Raw genomic sequence first — 19,635 nt, forward strand, 5'->3', positions numbered from 1 at the left:
CAGGACTTAGCAGCAACTACATTAAAGGCTTGTAGGGCTTGGAATATAATATACCAGAAGGCAAAAGAGCTTAGAATGCAACCGAGAATAAACTACCCAGCAAATGTCCTCTTCCAGGGAAAAAGATGGACTTTCAATGAACCAGGGGAATTTCAAGTGTTCCTGTTGGAATGGCCAGAGCTGAACAGAAGGTTCGATCTTTAAATACAGGACTCAGGTGAAGTATAGAAATTGGAGGAGAAGGGAAAAATAATGAGGAATTTAATAATTTAATAATGATGATCTACATGTATTCCTGCATAGAAAATGATACTGATAGTACTCACATCAACCTTCTCATTTAATAGAGCAGGTAGAAGGAGCTTTTATAGATGAAGCACGGGAGAGAGCTGAATTTGAAGATATAATATAGTGTAAAAATGGAGTCAATGGCTAAAAGGAAAATGTAATGGGAGACAGAAAAAGGAGAGGTGGAATAGGCTATGATATTTCATATAATAAGATTTTTTTAATTACAATGAGCTATTGCAATGATATGGAAGGGAGGAAGGCAAGGTGGGGATGAGGGAACCTTCACTCTCATCAGAGGTGGCTAGGAGAGGAAACAGTATGTATACTCAATGGAGTATAGACATCTGGAGTAAGAAGGAGAGAGGTGGGGGACAGGGGAAAGGGGGGGATGTGAGTGATGGAGCAGAGGATGAACTGTGGGGGGGGTGGTCAGATATAACACATTTTCAGGCGTCTAGGTGGCGCAGTAGATAAAGCACCGTCCCTGGAGTCAGGAGTACCTGGGTTCAAATCTGGTCTCAGACACTTAATTACCTAGCTGTGTGGCCTTGGGCAAGCCACTTAACCCCATTTGCCTTGCAAAAACCTAAAAAAAAAAACCCAGATATAACACATTTTCTTTTTTACTTCTTGCAAGGGACTGGGATTGGATGGCCTGTCTGGGACCATAGGGCCGGGTGGATGCTGGGCCTAAGGGGTGGTATGCAGTCTCTGAGGGCCTGGGGATCTGCTGCTGTGCCACTCAGCTACCCTATAGCACATTTAAGAAGAGGGACAGAGTGAAAGGAGAAAGAAAATACAGTATATGGTAGTGGGGAGGTATGAATTGAGGGAGTTGCAATCAGCAATGGCAATGGTGGAAAAATATGGAAGTAGCTTTTGTGATGGACTTACCATAAAGAATGTGATCCACCTGACAGAGCTGGAGGTGTTGGAACACAGACTGGAGCACATTTTGTTTTATTATTATTTTTGGGGGGGGGTTGCCTGGGTCCACACAGTTGGGTGTCTTGAGGCTGGATTTGGCCCCAGGTGCTCCTGGCTCCAGGGCTGGTGCTCTGTCCACTGTGCCACCTGGCTGTCCCTATTATTATTATTATTATTATTATTTATTAATTATTATTATTATATTTTATTTTGGGTCTTTTTTGTTGTTGGGGTTTTTTTTGGTTTGTTTTTGCAGGGCAATGGGGCTGGGGTGGTTTGCCCGGGGTCACACAGCTGGGTGATTGTTGGGTGTCTGGGGCCAGATTTTGGCTCAGGTGCTTCTGGCTCCAGGGCCAGTGCCCCGTCCACTGTGCCACCTGGCTGTCCCTATTATTATTGTTGTTGTTTTAATTTTAATTTTTTTTCTCTTTCCTTTATAACTCATGCGGGTCTATATTTTTTGGGGGGAGAGGGTATTATGTTTACTCTTTATCCTTTGCATCTAATTATACCATTGTCTCTCTCTCTCTCTCTCTCCCCCCTCCCCTCCCCCTCCCTAGGCCTCCTTTTGTATCCCCAAGGCTTGACACAGTGCCTAAGCCCATAGTAGGGCTTAATAGATGTTTATTGATTGATGATCATTGAGGTTCCTTCCAGTTATGATTCAGAGATCATTAAAAAGAGTGTTAGATGAGATCTGGGTTAAAATCTGACCTCAGATACATATTTTCTTTGTGATCTTGGATACATCATTTCTTGGTTTTTTTCTTTCCCCAGAACTTATTTCCTTGTCTGTAAAATGGGAATAGTACAAGGGGAAAATGGAATAGTCAACTAATTCTAGTATAACAAATTTATGTTACATAATCTTAATTGGACACTTACTGGACCAAGACAGTATTTTTTCCCCTCCTTACCCCATTCACTACCCCATTTACCATAGTCGCTATTCTTTTTTTTTTGCAAGGCAGTGGGGTTAAGTGGCTTGCCCAAGGCCACACAGCTAGGTGATGATTAAGTGCCTGAGGCCAGATTTGAACTCAGGTACTCCTGACTCCAGGGCTGGTGCTCTATCCACTGTGCCACCTAGCTGCCCAATAGCTGCTATTCTAAACCTTTACCTCCCTCCTCAAGCTTTCTATAGAAGCATCCCTTTCTTCCCACACACTTACTGAGAATCTTGCTTCACACTACAATAAAAAACAATGGAGGCCATTCACTGAGATGTGTTTTCTCCCTTCTTCATCTCCCAGTCCTCTTCCCCACTTCCTTTCTCCTTCACTTCTGTCTCACATGAAGAGTTAGTTTTTTTCCTTCCCAAGGCAAATCCCTCTACAAGCACATGTGATTGTATTCTGTCTCCTCCAGCAGATTGTGCTATCATCCCTTCCCTCTCACTAATATTTAATATTGCCCCAACCACTGACTGCTTCCTTTCTGTCTACAAACACATCTTTGTCTCCCCTGTCTTTATAAATACAGAAAACCCTCATTCCAACCACTCCTGCAAACTATTATCTTGTACCTTTGCTCCCTTTTATGGCTGAACTCCTTTACAGAGTTTTCTTGAATTAGTGCCTCTTCTTCCTCCTAAATCCTTTGAAGTCTGGCTTCTGATCTCATCATTCAACTGAAAATGTTCTTTCCTGAGTTACTAATAATCTCTCAGTTGCTAAATATAATGGCCTCAATCCATATCTTTCTTGACCTCTCTGCCGGGAGAGTTCTGTCATCTGGTTACTTTCTTCTAAATTTGTGTGGCTCTGTGCACTTCTGTTGTCTTCTTATCTAGTTGATGATTCCTGCTTGGCCTCCTTTGCTATATCTTCATCATTAGATCACTATCTCTGTTTGCCTCAGTTTTCTCATTTGCAAAATAAGCTGGAGAAGGAAATGGCAAGCCTCTCCAATTTCTTTGCCAAGAAAACTCCAATGGGGTCATGAAGAAGCGGACATGACCAAGTTGACTGAACAGCATTGTCTAGGGCACATTCACTAACCAAGGGTGTTCTCCGTTAAGCTCTTCTCCCTCTGTAGTGTCTCATTGGTGATTTTCTCAACTACCATGGGTTTGATTATCATCTCTACTGATAGGCAGTTAGGTGGTCTTGGAGTCAAGAAGACTGGGTTCCAACCCAGCCTAAGGCATTCAGTAGCTGTGTGACCCTAGGTAAGTCATTGAACCTCTCTGTACCTGTTTTCTCTTCTGTAAAATGAAGGTAATAATGCCATTTGTCTCACAGGATGGCTGTGAGACTAAATGGATCATTATGTAAAATGCTCTTCAAACCTTTCAGAGCCATAGAAATGCTGCCTAGTATTAGATGATACTCAGGTCTGTTTATCCAACCCCTAAGACTTTCCCCAATATGTTCAAAACAGAATAATTAATCATTTTTCTCCAAACCCTTCCTTCTTCCAACTTCCAATTATTCTTATCTCAACATCCAGGCACACAAGAGTGCTTGACCCATCTCTCTTCACACTCTCCATATATCTAGTCTTTTGCCTAGTCTTGTTATTTCTATCTCCACAAGTTCTCTCAGGTTTGTCTCCTTTACTCCACTCACACTGTTGTCACCCTGGGGTAAGCCTAGTTACCTCACATCTGAGATTGACAGATGCCCCCCTGGTTCACCTCCTGGCCTAAAGTCTGCCTATTCCATTCACCTGCCAAAATGATCTGCCTAAAGTGCCCTCTTAACCTTGCTTCCCTCAAATAAGTAAATTCCAGCAACTGCCTGGTGTCTCCAATACCAAAGAGAAAATAAGGCCCTTCCTCTCCTCCCCATTCTCGATCAGCGCACCTTGCATTCTGTGCTCCATCTCCCAGTGCCCACCTTCTATAATAGATTTTTCCCAGTTCTTCCCTACCCACCGGTGCCATTCCCCCAAAATCAGTTCATATTGGTATTGTTTATGAGTTGGGTGCATATAGTTGTTTGCCTGTTTTCTCCTCCTTGGACTATGACCTTCTTGAAGGCAGAAACCATTTTCTCCCTTTATAGACTCAGTGCTTAGCACGGTGCCTGTTGTTATATGGTTGTGGATGTTATTCTCTTTATTTCTCTCAAAATCCTCATTGAGAAGATTTATATTTCCTGATTTTTTTTTTGTTTGTTTTTAGTTTAGTGGGTCTCTTGATTTTAGGTACAATTTCCTTGATGTAGCTCAGTGAATCTGTGATAATAATATGAATAATGCTAGTGAAGTCACTGGACTGATTTTAAAGCTTCCTATGGAAAATCTTTTTTAACAGTTGAGGGTGCCAATAAGATGACTCATGCCATGGCCAACAAAGTGATAAACCTCTCAAACTTAAGCTGATGTTGAGAGAACATAGAAATTACATCATTTGATTCACACAAGGACATTCTCTAGCTTTGTATCTCAGCTGGTGTTTGACCAGCACAGACTTAGAAAAAGATTTAATTTAACTTTGATGTCCTGATGGCAGCTCAGACAATGACTTGGAATAAGATGAAATAATGTAGAGTCAGAGTTGTTATGACCACTTTTGGAAATGCAGCATGTTTGAGATTGTTTCTATTTTGGATCATTGAGAAGAACCATCACCACCTACTTTTTTTACCTTCTTTCTAAAAAAGGTTTTGTTTTGAGGAAAACCTTATCTCAAAAGTGGATCATTGAGATTGCTACATGTTGAGTATTATATGATCAGCACAAGTCACTTTAGCAGTCTTTGTACAGAAAGTTCAGAATATAACTAGTCAGTCTTAGTTTGAAGAAAAAGTATATTTAATCTCCCAGTGTTACTAAGAAAAGCAAATTGGAACAAGGTCACCAAAAGATGGGAAAGGTCAGAACTACCCAGATTTTCTATAATTAAATTTACTTTTGTGCCTATCTTATTTAAGGTTTTAGAAGTGCATCAATTTCTACTATGTTGCCACTATGAAAAGGGTTACTATAAATAGTTTGCCCATGTAGATTCTTTTCCCTTTTTTCTGATCTCTTTGGGATACAGACCTAGTAGTATTGCTGGATCAAAGAATCGACAGTTTGATAGCTCTTTGGGCAGTTTGAAATCACTTTCCACATTGGTTGAATCCATTCACAATTCTATCACCAGGGCATTATTATTTCAATTTTCTCACATCCTCTTCAACATTTATCATTTCCCTTTTTTTCATATTAGCCAAACTGATAGGTATGAGGTGTTACTACAGTTTTAATTTGCATTCCTCTAGTCAAAAATGATTTAGAGAACTTATTCATATTTCTATAGATAGTTTTGATTTCTTCATCTGAAAACTTCCTGTTCCTATCTTTCAACCTTTTATCAATTGGGGCATGATTTGTATTCTTAAATAAATTTGACTCAGAAAAGAACTCATTTTTCATATAGAGAACTGAGTCAAATTTATTTAGGAATACAAGTCATGCCCCAATTGATAAAAGGTTAAAAGATATGCAGTAACACCTCACACCTCTCAGATTGGCTAATATGCCCGAAGAGATGTAGATACACAGTCTGTCTATCTGTCTCTCTCAAACTCTTCAAACTGTAGGAATAGTAATGATTATATCAAATTGATTCTGTATACTAAGTGTCCCCAAATTCTTGGTGCTTAAAATTGCATTGAGATTTTTGGAACTATTCCTCTTTTGTTGTTGATGTTGTTCAGTCATGTCATATCTAACTAATTGTGACTCTGAACCACAGCACACTAGGACCTGCTCTCTTCCTATCTCTTAAACGTCTTTCCAAGCTCATGGTTGTTGTCTCCACGGACATTATCCATCCTTCTCATCCTTTTTAGCCTACTTTTCCTTTTGCCTTCAGTCTTTTTCCAACATTAGGGTCTGTTTCAATAAGTTTCAGCTTCACTATCTTCTGATCTTCCAGTGAATAACCTGAATTAATTTCTTTAATTTGATTTGATCTTCTTGCTGTCCAATGGACTCTTAAAAGTCTTCTCTACCACAATTTGAAAGTATTTATTCAACTTTCACAACCATCCATATATTTTACCAGAAAAACCATAGTTTTGATTATAGGGACTTTTGTTAACGAGGAATTGCCTGCTTTTTAGTATGTTGTCCATATCTGCCATCGTTTTACTATAACTAGTCACTTATTAAATATTTTTGCCATTTAGAATTAAAATAAAGCAAGTGTGATATATTTTTCTGATTTTGCTCTTATTTTCTCCAATGTGATTTAAATATTCTAGAATATTTTTGTTCAATCTTTTTTTAGTTGTGTCCAATTTTTTGTGACTTTACCATTTACTTCATGTGTAGACATGTAAAGTATATGTGTATGTGTGAACACAAACATATATGTATATTATTAATGTTCTGCATCATGTTAGTATAATATATAAATATTTTATATAGTATATGTATTTTTTAATCAACTTTATTTTCTTGAGCCTTTTCATGTTTTTGTGGTCTTTCCCCTTTCAGTAGCCTAAAATTAAAAATTCTTTATTCCAAAGGAATGTTTTAAATTAGAAAGAGCCTTTGGCAATTTTATTTTGTTACCATACCTTATCTGTTCTTTGCTTTTCTTTCATTTTCTGGAACCAGGCCTGACTCAGTACAATCTGATGCTTTGGGCTCAGAATTAGAAGAAAATGAGGCACCCTAGACTGTGTAACATTTAATAAAAAGCACTTTATTTAACAATACCACAGAAAGGATATTCATGGGGTACAACACAGGTTATTTGGTTAGAAGAATGTGTTGGGGGAGGCTAGGTGGCACAGTGGATAAAGCACCATCCCTGGAGTCAGGAGTACCTGGGTTCAAATCCAATCTCAGCCACTTAATAATTATCTAGCTCTGTGGCCTTGGGCAAACCACTTAACCCCATTTGCTTTGCAAAAACCTAAAAAAAAAAAGAATGTGGTGAGGGGCAGCTAGGTGGCACAGTGGATAAAACCCTGGAGTCAGGAAAACCTGAGTTCAAATCCAACCTCAGACATTTAATTGTTACTTGGCTGTGTGACCTTGGGCAAGTCACTTAACCCCACTGCCTTGTAACGGCAAAAAGAAAATAAAAAACAAGAAGAGTGCGTTGATTCAGGTACATCATCTGGTCCTTTTATGCTCTGGAAAACCAGGAAGTCACATTGGTAGTTTAATTCTTATCACCCTGGAACAATGAAGTCTCCAGAATGGCTTCTCTGCCAAGGCAAACCTTGTAGATGATTCTCTCATCACACCTTCCTTCCATGACACCCACTTGCATTTCAAAGTTCTGTTCATTTCCCTTTATGGTAGCTAGAACATTAAGAATTGGCATTTTGGGAGAGCTCCCCTTGAGGAAAGATGATTTCAGAAGAACTGCAGAGTTGGAAGGGGTAAATAAACCAGATAGGGAATTCATCATTAATATATGAGAGATATCTTAAAACATATTATGAAAAATTTTACTGTAGGGGTCTGGAGGCAATTCTATGAATATTGTGTAGGTGTCAGTGCACTTGTTTTAAAGCCTTTCCATTTATTCCCTTTGGCAACCATGAATTGTGATTGCTGGTTGCTCTCACTTTATTTTGTACACTTTTTCCTTTCAGTTCTAATTTTCCAGAATTAGAGGGGACCTCTAATGTACATTGATCAGACACTCATGTCATTTCTCTTCTGCCTGAACCCTTCTGGTGGTGCAGAGGAGTCAGGTACCCCATGGACCCTGTACCTGGACTCCAGCTGGCCTGGCCTCCTTGCTGCTCGTACACAGCACATGCCAGCTCGGTCTCTGCCTTTTCACTTGTTTTCCTTCTTGCACGGAAGGGACTTTTCCCATCAACTTGTGAAATTCTTGGTTTTTTTTTTTCCAATTGGCAAGCATATTTATTAAGCACCTACTAATTGTAAGGTAATATCTTAGGTGGTAGGGATAAAAAAACCAAAAAGTCCCTTGCCCTTGAAAATTTTACATTGTTACATATTCTCATAAACCATCCCTTTGAGCTCTAAAAAAAATCATACAATTCTGCATATTCATGCCTCTTCCCCTTTCCGACTTTACCTTTGGGCCAGAGGAAAGGAAAAAGAAGCTGGATTAAGGAAAACCCCTTGGTGGGGAGGCCTTTTATTCCCCATCCTTTCTCCTTCCTATCTTTTGGACTTTCTTCTGTAAAACCTTTGCACTGAATCAGAAAATCTGTTTCTTCTCCCAGTTCTCCCACTCATGCCTATGTGACTTTGGGTGACTTTCCCCTCTCTGAGCCTCAGTCTCCCAACTTGTAAAATTGAAGGAGGGTAGATTAGTTGATCTTAACATTCTCCCACCCACCCCCACCTGATATTGTCTGTTCTATATTCCAATCTCCCTTTCAAACCTAATATTCTCTAATTCCATGAGGCTGTTTTAGAGCAGGGAACCTGGGATAAGAGAGACTGAATGGGTTTGAAGAAAAGTCCTGGGTTGGGGAGTGAAATTCTTGTTTATCCCACCTTCTGCATGAAGTCTTTCCTGATTCCATGACCATGTGTGTCCTGCTCCAAACTGCCTTGTATTCCTTTTGTATGTATTCCATATGTGCTACAATAAGTCACTGTTGTCTCTTCCATTATAATGTCCACCATTCAAAGAGAGGGACTGCTTTACTCTTGTCTTTGTTTTCCTGGCTGTTAGCACAGTACCTGGTGCTTGTTGAGTGATTCTACTTTGCAGTTTTTCCAATGTTAAGGGCATTTATTATGCTCTTCTTTAGGCTTAGACATCTGTGCTCCCTCCAGTCATGGAAGCCTGGTGTTTGCTTCTCACTCTTCCCCATGCTTGCCTCCCTCCAACAAAGATGCTTCAGTTTCAGTGTCCCTCCCAGAATATGATGCCTAGATACTACAGTACAAGACATGGAATGCTATATACTACCATGGTTTTGACTTTACATAGCTTTTCCTATACATAGGAATTGTGGCTAGTGGTGAAAACATGAATAGTTAGGCTAGCTTCTTAGTAGTCCAGAAAAAATTTTGTGGGGGGGGGGGGGGGTTCAGAGCCATAATCATTAGATCTGTCTGTTGGATTTTCTTCGTATATTGGAAATGTCATATCTGAAGAGATTTGAGGGGGGAAAAATAGTTCTCAGGAACCTACCTAGACTGATGCCAGAAGAACACCAGTAATCTGCTTTGAGGATTCCTCAGTAGTAAATAGGCATTGAGAATTCATGCCTGTAAATGCCCCAACTAGTCTTAGAACTGTTGATTGACAATGGGACCAGTGGGATGGGATCACTGATTACCATGCCACAATGTAGACAGAAGGGCATCCCCTTCCTTTGCATGTCCATCCTTCCTCATTCTCTACTACAGTTGTCTGATTCTTTGGAGGTAATTTAATTGAAGTATTAATTTAGAAGATTCTTAACTGGACAGTTATGACAAATTCAGACAAATTTTACTGATATCATGAACAAACTAAGAAATGGTTTAGCAGTCAGGCTCAAATAGGACCTACAGGCACCATAGTAACTTCAGAAACGGCAAATTAACATTATCTATGTTGTAGTATATATTTTTTTTATTTTATTAAACATTTCCCAAGTACATTTTAATCTTTCTGAGTTCTGGAGTGACACCTCTGTCTTAGAGAGCATTACTTTCCTTGTTATTTCTTACAAAAGAGAAACCTTGTTGATTATTTCAAGGGGGGAAACCCCCAGCAAGATTTTGTTTTAAAAGGATGATCATTATACCCAAAGTTGATAGATCAATTACAAATGAAGAGCATCTACTCTGATCCCTGAGACCTATGTGTTATAAGATTTATCCCTTTCTGCTTACTCTGTTCTTTATTGCTTGGTGTTAACGTTGATTTATGAAGCAATTTGTGCAAATTTCTCCCTTGTTTTGGAAGTTGGGCAGTGATTGCCTTGAACCATGTAAGATGCAAGTGTCCCTGGTCTGTGTCCTATCCCGGATCCCCATCACCTGCCCTCTTAATCATTCTTATTCCATATTGAATATGATAATATAGTTAAATATTTTATATTTTTTGAAAATAAAATATGTAACATTTTTACTTTCCTATGTTTCATTTTGATGTGAAAGCTAGCTGTGTTAGTATTTTAACTCTGACCTCCATAGACAAAATGTTACTAGATGTTTTGAGTTGATTGTTGTTTTTTTTCTTAGTACCAAAGCAGTCATTTTAAGAGTTGTGTTAGAAAGCTAGTAATTTCCTATCACCAACTGACAGATGTTTTGCCCATAAATGAGATCTATTTTCAAGCTTTGGGCCATCATGAAGATAGGCAGTTTGAGTTTTCTCTCGGAACATCAAAACTCACTTTTGTCTCCCTGCTTTCTGGACTTGATGGTATTAGTTCTATTTTTCCTTCTTCAGGGCAAGATGATTCATGAGCAGGTTGAACACTTTTTATGAGAAGACATTGTTCTCTAACCATAATGTCTTTGACTCCTTCTAGGATCTTATCCCTCCCCTAAAGCTGGAGCTACTCTAGTGGTCTACAAGGACCTGCTTGTGTTGTTTGGGGGCTGGACACGGCCCAGCCCTTATCCCCTGCACCAGCCTGAGAGGTTCTTTGATGAAATACACACTTATTCACCCTCTAAAAATTGGTAAGCCTTGCATTAAGAGAGCTTTTGATGAAAAGCCAGGAGCCTCTTCCTCTGAAAATTTTAGCAGTGAGGAAAGACTAAACAAATTTTGGTACTTGAATTAATGGAATATTTCTTTACATAAGAAATTATAGATATGAAGAAATCAGAGGAGTTCGGAAACACTTATATGAACTAATACAGTAAAATCGCCAGTACCCAGAAAAATGATAAGCTAGAATGAGTACAGCTATGTACATGGCCAGAATAAAAGCAGAGCTGATGCTGTCCTCAAAGAAGAGATGAGATTCACACCCTTCCTGGTAGAGGTCAAAAACTGTGTGTGGGAACATTACTTTGTATTGTCAGCTGATATGTCTGTTAATTTTGCTGAACTACCCATTCCCTTCCTTCATCCCCTCATCCACCCTCCAATTTTTCTTCTGTGTCATAAAGATTAGTTTGCTTGGAAGGGAAAGAAGTATATTCATAAATAAAGATATATAAAAACAAAATTCAAATTTAAAAATAAAAAAAGAACAATGATTTTCCTTAGTAAAAATTTCTTGTAATGGAAAAAATAGGAATTATTATTACTTTTAGTCCTGAAATAATTTATAAAACTCGGTTCTGCTCTTAGTTTTGTGTGCCTTGTACCTTGAGAATCTTGCAATTTGTAAAATAGATGAATCCTTAATCCCTCCTATATTTTCCTAGACTCCTAACAGCTTGAAAATGTTTTTCCTTACCAAATAAAAACAATTTCCTTTCTCTGGAATGAAGCAAATACTAAGATACTAAGCATAGGCTCTTCCACAGGAATGCTTGTTAGCTGTTTTGTGATTGGTTCACTGAAGTAAAATGAGGAAAAATTGCTCTTTGTTTATTGTAGGACTCATGCAGCAAACCAGGTCGAAGGCATTGGGAACTAGCTATATGGATGTTTCATATGTACTTCCTACAGTGAGAATTTAGATTTAGGTTTAAGGAATATGGCACTGTAGAATTGGGGAGCAGCCTATCTGCTATTAAGATGACTCGCTTCTGGTATCTAAACTAGATATCCTGATACCTTTCTGTTATATTTCAATAGGTGGAACTGCATAGTGACAACGCATGGACCACCCCCTATGGCAGGCCACTCTTCCTGTGTAATAGAGGACAAGATGATTGTCTTTGGAGGTTCTTTAGGATCTCGGCAAATGTAAGTATGTACAGCTTGTTTTGTCTGTCATAATGACTCGAAAGCATATGTCGGATCTTGGCTTTGGGTGTAAAGACCTGAGGGGAGTCCACTGCCTAGAGCTCTAGGGGTCAGGGACAGTGGACCCTCAGAGTCCTCAGTAATCTTTGGGATTTTTCTGGTTTAGTGCAGTAAGGACTGGAGGACCATGGGGCAGAGAGCACGGATGGGTCAGTTCATTTATTAAGTGCCTCCTGGACATGCAGAAAGCCCTGTGTTACCACTTGGGCGGGAGCCCAGACTCAGTAAGGCCTGACCTGGGGCATCATCTCCTCCCCTGTGTATTCTGGTTAAATCTGTGTGTCTCTGTGCATATTTAAAGATGACATAAAAACAAAATACAGATTTAAAAATAAAAAAAGAGCAGTTTGATCCATATACTTGCTTGTAATGAAAAAAATAAGTGATTACTACCTTTAATCCTGAAATAAATTGTGAGCAGCTGGGAGGTTTCATGGGGAGCAGAGAGGGTAGAGTGTGGATATGACTTTAAAAGACAGGGCAGCTGATGATCCAGATCAGTGAAGCCAAAAGGCAGCAAAAGCAGTTACCAACTGTGCGTTTGCACAAGCTTCGCAGGGCTCCTCTTCCCGATTGCTGCATGCAGTGTCTGGGCTCAGGCCAAGAGACAACGGCATCTTTTCGTGTCATTCTTTGCATTACTGGCTTCCAGGAGCTGGTCAGCGACTCTGCCTGGTGGTCTGTGGTGAACTTTCCAAGAGTCAGACCATTCTAGAAACAGTTGTGCCCCCCTGAATGTCACCCAAGGCAGGCACACTCCCTATCTTTACATGTTGAACCAACTCTTGGAGAGGTGATTCAGCTCATCCTTATGTATTCAGGAAAGTTATTTGACATTAAAAAGAAGAATGTAATATAATGCAATTGAGGGAATTTGGAGTCAGGACTCAAGTTCAAATTTTAGACCTACCACTGGATACCAATGTGGCTTTGAGTGAGTCACCAACTCTTCTCTAGTAAAATGAGGATTTGTATAGATGACCTCTAAAATTCCATTTAATTCTCTGATCCTATGAATTCTCTATTCTCTATAACTATTATTAACAAAATTGAAATTGTTGCTTGCTGTAGGCCAACCTCTTGACCTTCTTCAGTTTTTGAGAAATTGTCTTTGTTTTCCTCCTCAAGGAAGAAGTCATTGAATCCTGGTGTCTGGCTGTTTTCATTTTCTTTCTTCTGATCTTTGCCTTGAAAAGAAAATAGTTTGGATTCTTTCAAAAAACTTTTAATTGGGATTCTTCATTTATCCTGCTCTTGGATAAGTTCCTTTAGGTATTAGTTAATGATAACCTTATTCCAGAAAGAGGCAACTTCACGTCATGGAGAGATGGCTGGACTGGAGGCCAAGAGGCTGAGGGCCTAGTCTTGCCTCTGCTACTTCCTGGCCGAGTGACCCCAGAAAAAAGGGCTATTCCTTCCAACCTCCTTTTCCACCTCTGAAACATGTTGAGGATTGTACACATATTCTCTAACTATTCTCCTAGCTCTGGCTCCCTGTGCTCCACAGAGATGCCCACCTGTAACAGTCTTGCTCAGGGAGGTTGGTCCCACTCATTCTACTAGCTAGTACGAGGGACTCTGCATGGCCTTGTATGATCAGCTTTTGATTGTGTTCTTATCTTCTAGGAGCAATGATGTTTGGGTCCTCGACCTGGAGCAGTGGGCTTGGTCTAAGCCTAATGTCTCTGGCCCCAGCCCTCACCCTCGAGGTGGCCAGTCTCAGGTGCCTAGTAGTTACAGTTATTCTTCAACAGGTTCTACAGCATATTTTGGTTGGGAACAAGGGTGGAGGAAGTCATGGGGAGGGGAAGGGCATCTTGAAGCAGCTACCACACAATTTTATTATGCCTCCAGCTGAGGAGAATTCATTGTTCTCTTCTGCTTGCATTAAATTTTCAGCTCCTGATGGATCTCGCTTATTTATAGTTGGTGTGGATTTTGCCTTTCCTAAAGCCTTGGGTTCACTTATTATTTTTGGCAAGAGACACTTCATTCATTGTATGTGATGTGTATTTCTATTTTAATATATGACCAAACCCCCAAAAATGGTTATAAGGAGGCATAGTTCACTCCAATGTAAGGAAAAATTTCCTAGTTTCCCTTTTTGAATAGCAAAAATGACCTTGTCAGGGACACTGTCGTACAGATTGCTTTTGGGTACATGTTAATTGTGAAGGCCTCAGAGGCCCATCCAACTTTGAAGTTCTGGGATTCTGTAATCAAGTGAATCACCAGTATTCTGTTATATTAAATAATTAAAAATTTTATAATTATGGGGAACTTTTGGAGATACCAGCAACCAGAGTGGTCAGATGTTCTGCTTGGGGGGTGGTTTGAGTATTAAGTACATACCTCTAAGGCATAAGGCAGATAATTGTGCGTTTATAAGATTATTTTAAATTTCTTCTTTTCCTGCCTTCCTTTGGTTCTTCCAGATTGTCATAGATGATGAAACTATCCTGATTCTTGGAGGCTGTGGTGGCCCAAATGCAGTAAGTAAAGAGCACAATTCTCAGAACCCACTGCTTCTATAACCCTTTGGAAATGTTTCCTTGACCCCAGACCACTGAGAGAACCTTCCCTGTGGGGCTTCCCTGACAGCTTAGAGGCAGGGAGGCAATAGCTGGCAGAGCCCTGACTGGAAGATACTGAGGTTGGTGTCCAGGACACCTGGTCCATAGGACATCCCCTCCTGTGTCTCTAGGGCTCTTTTAAAGTTAGAATATGCAAGAAAAGGGGGTGATAGTGGATGGCACTTCAATCATACCTGGACGACTGCCTCTTTTCATCCTGTACTTGGGACTGCTGAGCAGTGTTTTGTATACAATAGGTATTTTGAAGGTATTTGTGGAATTGGGCAGGACTTGAAATTTTGATCATCTTTCATTCATAAGTCATAGCTGTGGGTTTTTGTGAAAACCTATCCCTTAGCGCTGTATCCCTGGGACCTCTTCATGAAATAGCCCACATGGAGCCTGAGCTGAAGTGATGTTCAGGTTTTTCCTTACAGTTGTTTAAGGATGCTTGGTTACTGCACATGCACTCCAGTCCCTGGACCTGGCAGCCCCTCAGGGTAGAGAATGAAGACCATGGAGCCCCTGAGCTGTGGTGCCACCCAGCCTGCCGGGTAAGCCTGGGAAGGGAGGTTGGCTTGTCAGGTGCTAGAGAACCCAGTGTCTCAGCGCTGTAAGGGAGTCTCTCCCTAACTTGGTAAATAGAGGGGTACTCATCCCAGTCCTACAGTGGTTGAACTATAGACACTGCTCTGATTTCCTACAGTGGGATCTGAGAGAGCATATGCACTCAGGAAAGAGCATGTATTTCAAAAGTGCAGTGCCAAAGACCCTCAGAGCCTGGACCAGGGCTGTCCAAATCATGTGGCCTACAGGGCCATTTTTATGCAGCCGCCTGGGGGTTTACTAAATGCTTTAGTAAATGAAGTCGAGCTACCACAAGAGCTCTTACTAAAATGGCAAATCTAAATATATCGTGCATAAGGTTGGGCAGCCCTAGCCCTGTCGATATTCTCTTCTACAGTATCCTTTTAAGTGGTCATTCAACTTCTGCTTGAAAACCTCCAAGGAAAAGGAACCCACTGCCTTCTTAAAATTTTGTCTCTTGCCTTTTGTTTTTAATATCACCATAATTTCTCCCAGTATTCCTTCTCCTTCCCTACCCACAGATCTATGCCAATTACAAAGAATGTTTTTAATGGAACACAAAAAGAAAAAGAAAAACAATAAAACTAATCAACTTGCCCTTGTAATCTCTGCAAAGGAGTATATTGGAGATGTCTTCTCATCTCTAATCGTTAAAACCTTTATTATTATTTATGATTTTTGCAACCTTCACTTTTGGTGGGTTTTGGTTGGTGGTTCTTTCCATTTACATTGCTATAATCATTGTGTATATTACTGTGTTGATGCTGTTGATGTTATTTAGCATTGGTCCATGTAAAACTTTTCATTCTTCTTTATGTTTGTCATTTTTCAAGCATAGTAATTAGCCAACTTATTCATTACCACAGTTTAGCCATTCTCTAATCTAAATGTATCTGCTTTGTTACCCAATTCCTTTGCTTCCGCAGAAAGTCCTGCTATAAATATTGTGGTCTAAATGGGAATGTCTTCTTAGTGATTTCCTTGGGGATAATGCCTAGTAGTAGAATCTCTGAGTCAAGGGGTATGGATATTTTAGTCAATTTATTTGCATAATTACATATGTTTTCCACTAGAGTTTGTGGTGCTGATTCATAGCTCCACCAACAGTGCACTAGTATGCCTGTCTTCCCACAACTCCTCCAACATTGACTGTTCCCATCTTTTGTCATCTTTTTTAAAATTTAAGGCAATGGGATTAAGTGACTTGCCCAAGGTCACACAGCTAAGCAATTATTAAGTGTCTGAGGTTGGATTTGAACTCAGGTCCTCCTGACTCTAGGACTGGTGTTCTACTATCCATTGGACTACCTAGCTGCCCTCCATCTTTTGTCATCTTTACCAGTTCGTTGGGAATGAAATGAAACTTCAGGGTTTTGATTCTCATTTTTCTTATTACTAGTGATTCTTTCACATAATTGTTAAAAAGTTTGAAATTTAAGTGTCTGAGGCTGGATTTGAACTCAGATACTCCTGACTCCAGGGCCAGTGCTCTACCCACTGTGCCACCTAGCTGCCTCTGAATTTTTTTTTAAAGTTGTTTATATCTTTTGATTATTGGGGATCTCTCTTAGTTTTTTATAGATATGTTGGTTGTTTATTTATCTAGTATATCAAACTATTATATGGGAAATTTGATACAGATTTTTTTTCCCCATTTGACTTCTTCCCTTCTCATTCTAAGTACATTAATTTGTTTGATAAGAAGCATTTTAGTTTCCTTTAACTGAATTCATCTATTTTTCTTTTGCAATTGTCTCTGACCCTTCCTTGGTTAAGAGTTTCTCTCCTAGGGCAGCTAGGTGGCACAATGGATAGAGCACCAGCTCAGACACTTGATAATGGCCTGGTTGTGTGACCTTGGGCAAGTCACTTAACCCCATTGCCTTAAATAAATAAAATTTTTAAAAAAAGAATGTATCTCCTATCCATAGTTATGAAAGATATGACCTGCTTCTCATTTAACATTTTTGATAGTATGATTTTAATATTTAATATTAAAGTTGGGGTATCCTTTTTGTTTACCATAGACAATGATGTGTACAGGAGCAGAGCTCCTAACTGTCTTTTTGTCTTGCAGGTGGGCCAGTGTGTGGTGGTTTTTAGCCAGGCCCCCAGTGGCAGAGCCCCGCTCAGCCCGAGTCTGAACTCCCGCCCATCTCCCATCAGTGCCACACCACCGGCTCTGGTTCCTGAAACTCGAGAATATCGCTCCCAGTCTCCAGTAAGGAATATGGATGAAGCGCCTTGTGTCAATGGTCGTTGGGGAACCTTACGCCCCAGGGCCCCGAGGCAGACCCCATCAGGATCCCGGGAAGGGAGCCTCTCCCCTGCCAGGGGGGATGGCTCACCTGTGCTCAATGGGGGAAACTTATCCCCAGGAGCAGCAGCAGTTGGTGGGGCCTCCCTGGACAGCCCTGTTCAGGCCATCTCTCCCAGTACCCCATCATCAACCGAAGGCTATGACCTAAAGATGGGACTTTCTCTGGCTCCCCGACGAGGATCCCTACCAGATCAGAAAGACCTAAGATTGGGATCGATGGATCTGAATTGGGATCTAAAACCCGCTTCTAGCGGCAGTCAGATGGACAGCATGGACGCCAGGACAGTTGTGGGGAGTGTGCGGAATCCTCCAGAGCAAACAAATGGAGTCCACACACCTCCCCACATGGCCAGTGCTCTCACCGGAGCGGTGTCCCCAGGCGCTCTCCGACGGAGCCTGGAAGCTGTCAAGGCCCTTTCCTCTAAGGGCCCACCAGCCCCTGCAGCGCTGAGTCCTCCACTGGTGTCTTCCCCTGGGTCCCCAGGGAGCCAGAGTGTGAGCAGCGTGGAGACAGTGCCCATTCCTCGCCCAGGGCCTGCCCAGGGGGATGGGCACTCCTTACCTCCTATTGCCCGGCGCTTGGGCCACCATCCACCACAGTCTCTGAACGTTGGCAAGCCCTTGTACCAGAGTATGAACTGCAAGCCCATGCAGATGTATGTGTTAGACATTAAAGACACTAAGGAGAAGGGGCGCGTGAAATGGAAAGTCTTTAACAGCACTTCTGTGGTTGGCCCGCCCGAGACCAGTCTGCACACAGTGGTCCAAGGCAGGGGGGAACTCATCATTTTTGGTGGCCTCATGGACAAGAAACAGAATGTGAAGTACTATCCCAAAACAAATGCCTTGTACTTTGTGCGAGCAAAAAGATAATATGGCAAAACTTGGTTTTGAACCTTTTTCCTTTCTGTGGCTTTTAATTTTGAATTTTACACTGTCATGCAGGCATTCAAACTGTGAATTGGGCAAACCAAGAATTACATAGCCCCACAAACCAAAATCCCAATTCCCAATCTAATGCTCGCTCTGGGCTAGGGTCAGATCCCCATTTAAAAAACAAAGTATATAAAATATCTATATCTATATCTATATCTATATCTATATTCTATAGCCAACTCTGTTTACAAAAAGGGGAGAAATCTCCATGCTGGTTCAGATAAAATCGTTGCTGTGTTTTAGCAGAGGCTCTGCTGCCTTTTTCTATTCTGCTGGTAATTAGACCAAGTATTTAGGGAACAGGTCACCTAATATCAGTTCTCTTCCAAGAGAGCTGAAGAGTCCCAGGTAAGAAGAGGTGCAAGAGGGGTGCCGTGAGCTTCTGTCCCCTGATAGAGAAGGACCTGCAGGGCCAGACTCGGGGTCTTAGGTGGCGAGGGGGGGTGCATTGTGCTGTATCTGGGCGAGAATTACCTTAGAACAATGTGCTTAGACTCAGTCACTTGTTTCTGATGATGAGATCTCTCATATTTGGTTGTGAGCTGCCAAAACCCGCGTCCCCCACCATTGATCTTCCTTAAAATGTCAGTCTTGTGGAAGCTGCCTTTCCCTCTTATAGGATTTCTATGCAAATGTGGGTATTTGGGGGTGTTTAAAACCCTACACATCAACACTTTGCTGATGAAGGTAAAATTGAAGCTTGAAAGCCTAAGACGATGACATATTGCTCAGAACTATTTGGGGGCACTTGGTTTTTTCCCAGCATCCTTAGCAAGCCAGTGTAGGATTCAGAGGTGCTTTGAATCATGAGAGGCTTTACACAGAAGATATCTTTAGCACCTTAAAATTGCTTTTTCTCCACATTTTTTTTTCTTCCAATAAGCATCAGATGTATTCAACCATATTTGTAAAGGATATAAGAAGATGGAGGGTAGATAGTTCTCATTCTCAGAGAAGGTTTGTCTTACTAGGGTGATAGGAAAGGAGCCTTTTCCAGAAATTGTTTTGGTCCTTTCTCGTTCAGCTGTGTTTTTTGGTTTGCTATCAGATGAGATTCCATTCAAGTGGTAGCTCTGATGAAGCCCACTGTGACACCTGGATAGGAAGCTCTGCCCAGCTCAGTCATGCAAGACAGCATCAGCATCAGTCATGTGCTGCAGGGGCACTTTGCTCATTCTTTTCTGAGATAAAGT

The 19,635-nt window shown here is 40.9% G+C and overlaps 1 protein-coding gene across 3 annotated transcripts in view; it reads left to right on the top strand.

The window, feature by feature from the left end:
* The window catches only part of FBXO42 (F-box protein 42), a 103,803-nt gene extending 85,119 nt beyond the window's left edge, over nt 1-18,684 (top strand). For all 3 annotated transcript variants that reach the window (XM_074218337.1, XM_074218338.1, XM_074218336.1), the window contains 6 exons: nt 10,629-10,782; nt 11,855-11,965; nt 13,652-13,748; nt 14,461-14,517; nt 15,036-15,152; nt 17,264-18,684. In XM_074218337.1, the coding sequence (XP_074074438.1) occupies nt 10,629-10,782; nt 11,855-11,965; nt 13,652-13,748; nt 14,461-14,517; nt 15,036-15,152; nt 17,264-18,379 (1,652 nt within the window). In that variant the 3' untranslated portion in view covers nt 18,380-18,684. The remainder of the gene's footprint in view (nt 1-10,628; nt 10,783-11,854; nt 11,966-13,651; nt 13,749-14,460; nt 14,518-15,035; nt 15,153-17,263) is intronic.
* Nucleotides 18,685-19,635: the final 951 nt, after the last annotated feature.

The sequence above is a fragment of the Macrotis lagotis genome, chromosome 1 (genome assembly GCF_037893015.1).
Source record: "Macrotis lagotis isolate mMagLag1 chromosome 1, bilby.v1.9.chrom.fasta, whole genome shotgun sequence".
NCBI classification, from domain to species: Eukaryota; Metazoa; Chordata; class Mammalia; order Peramelemorphia; family Peramelidae; genus Macrotis; species Macrotis lagotis.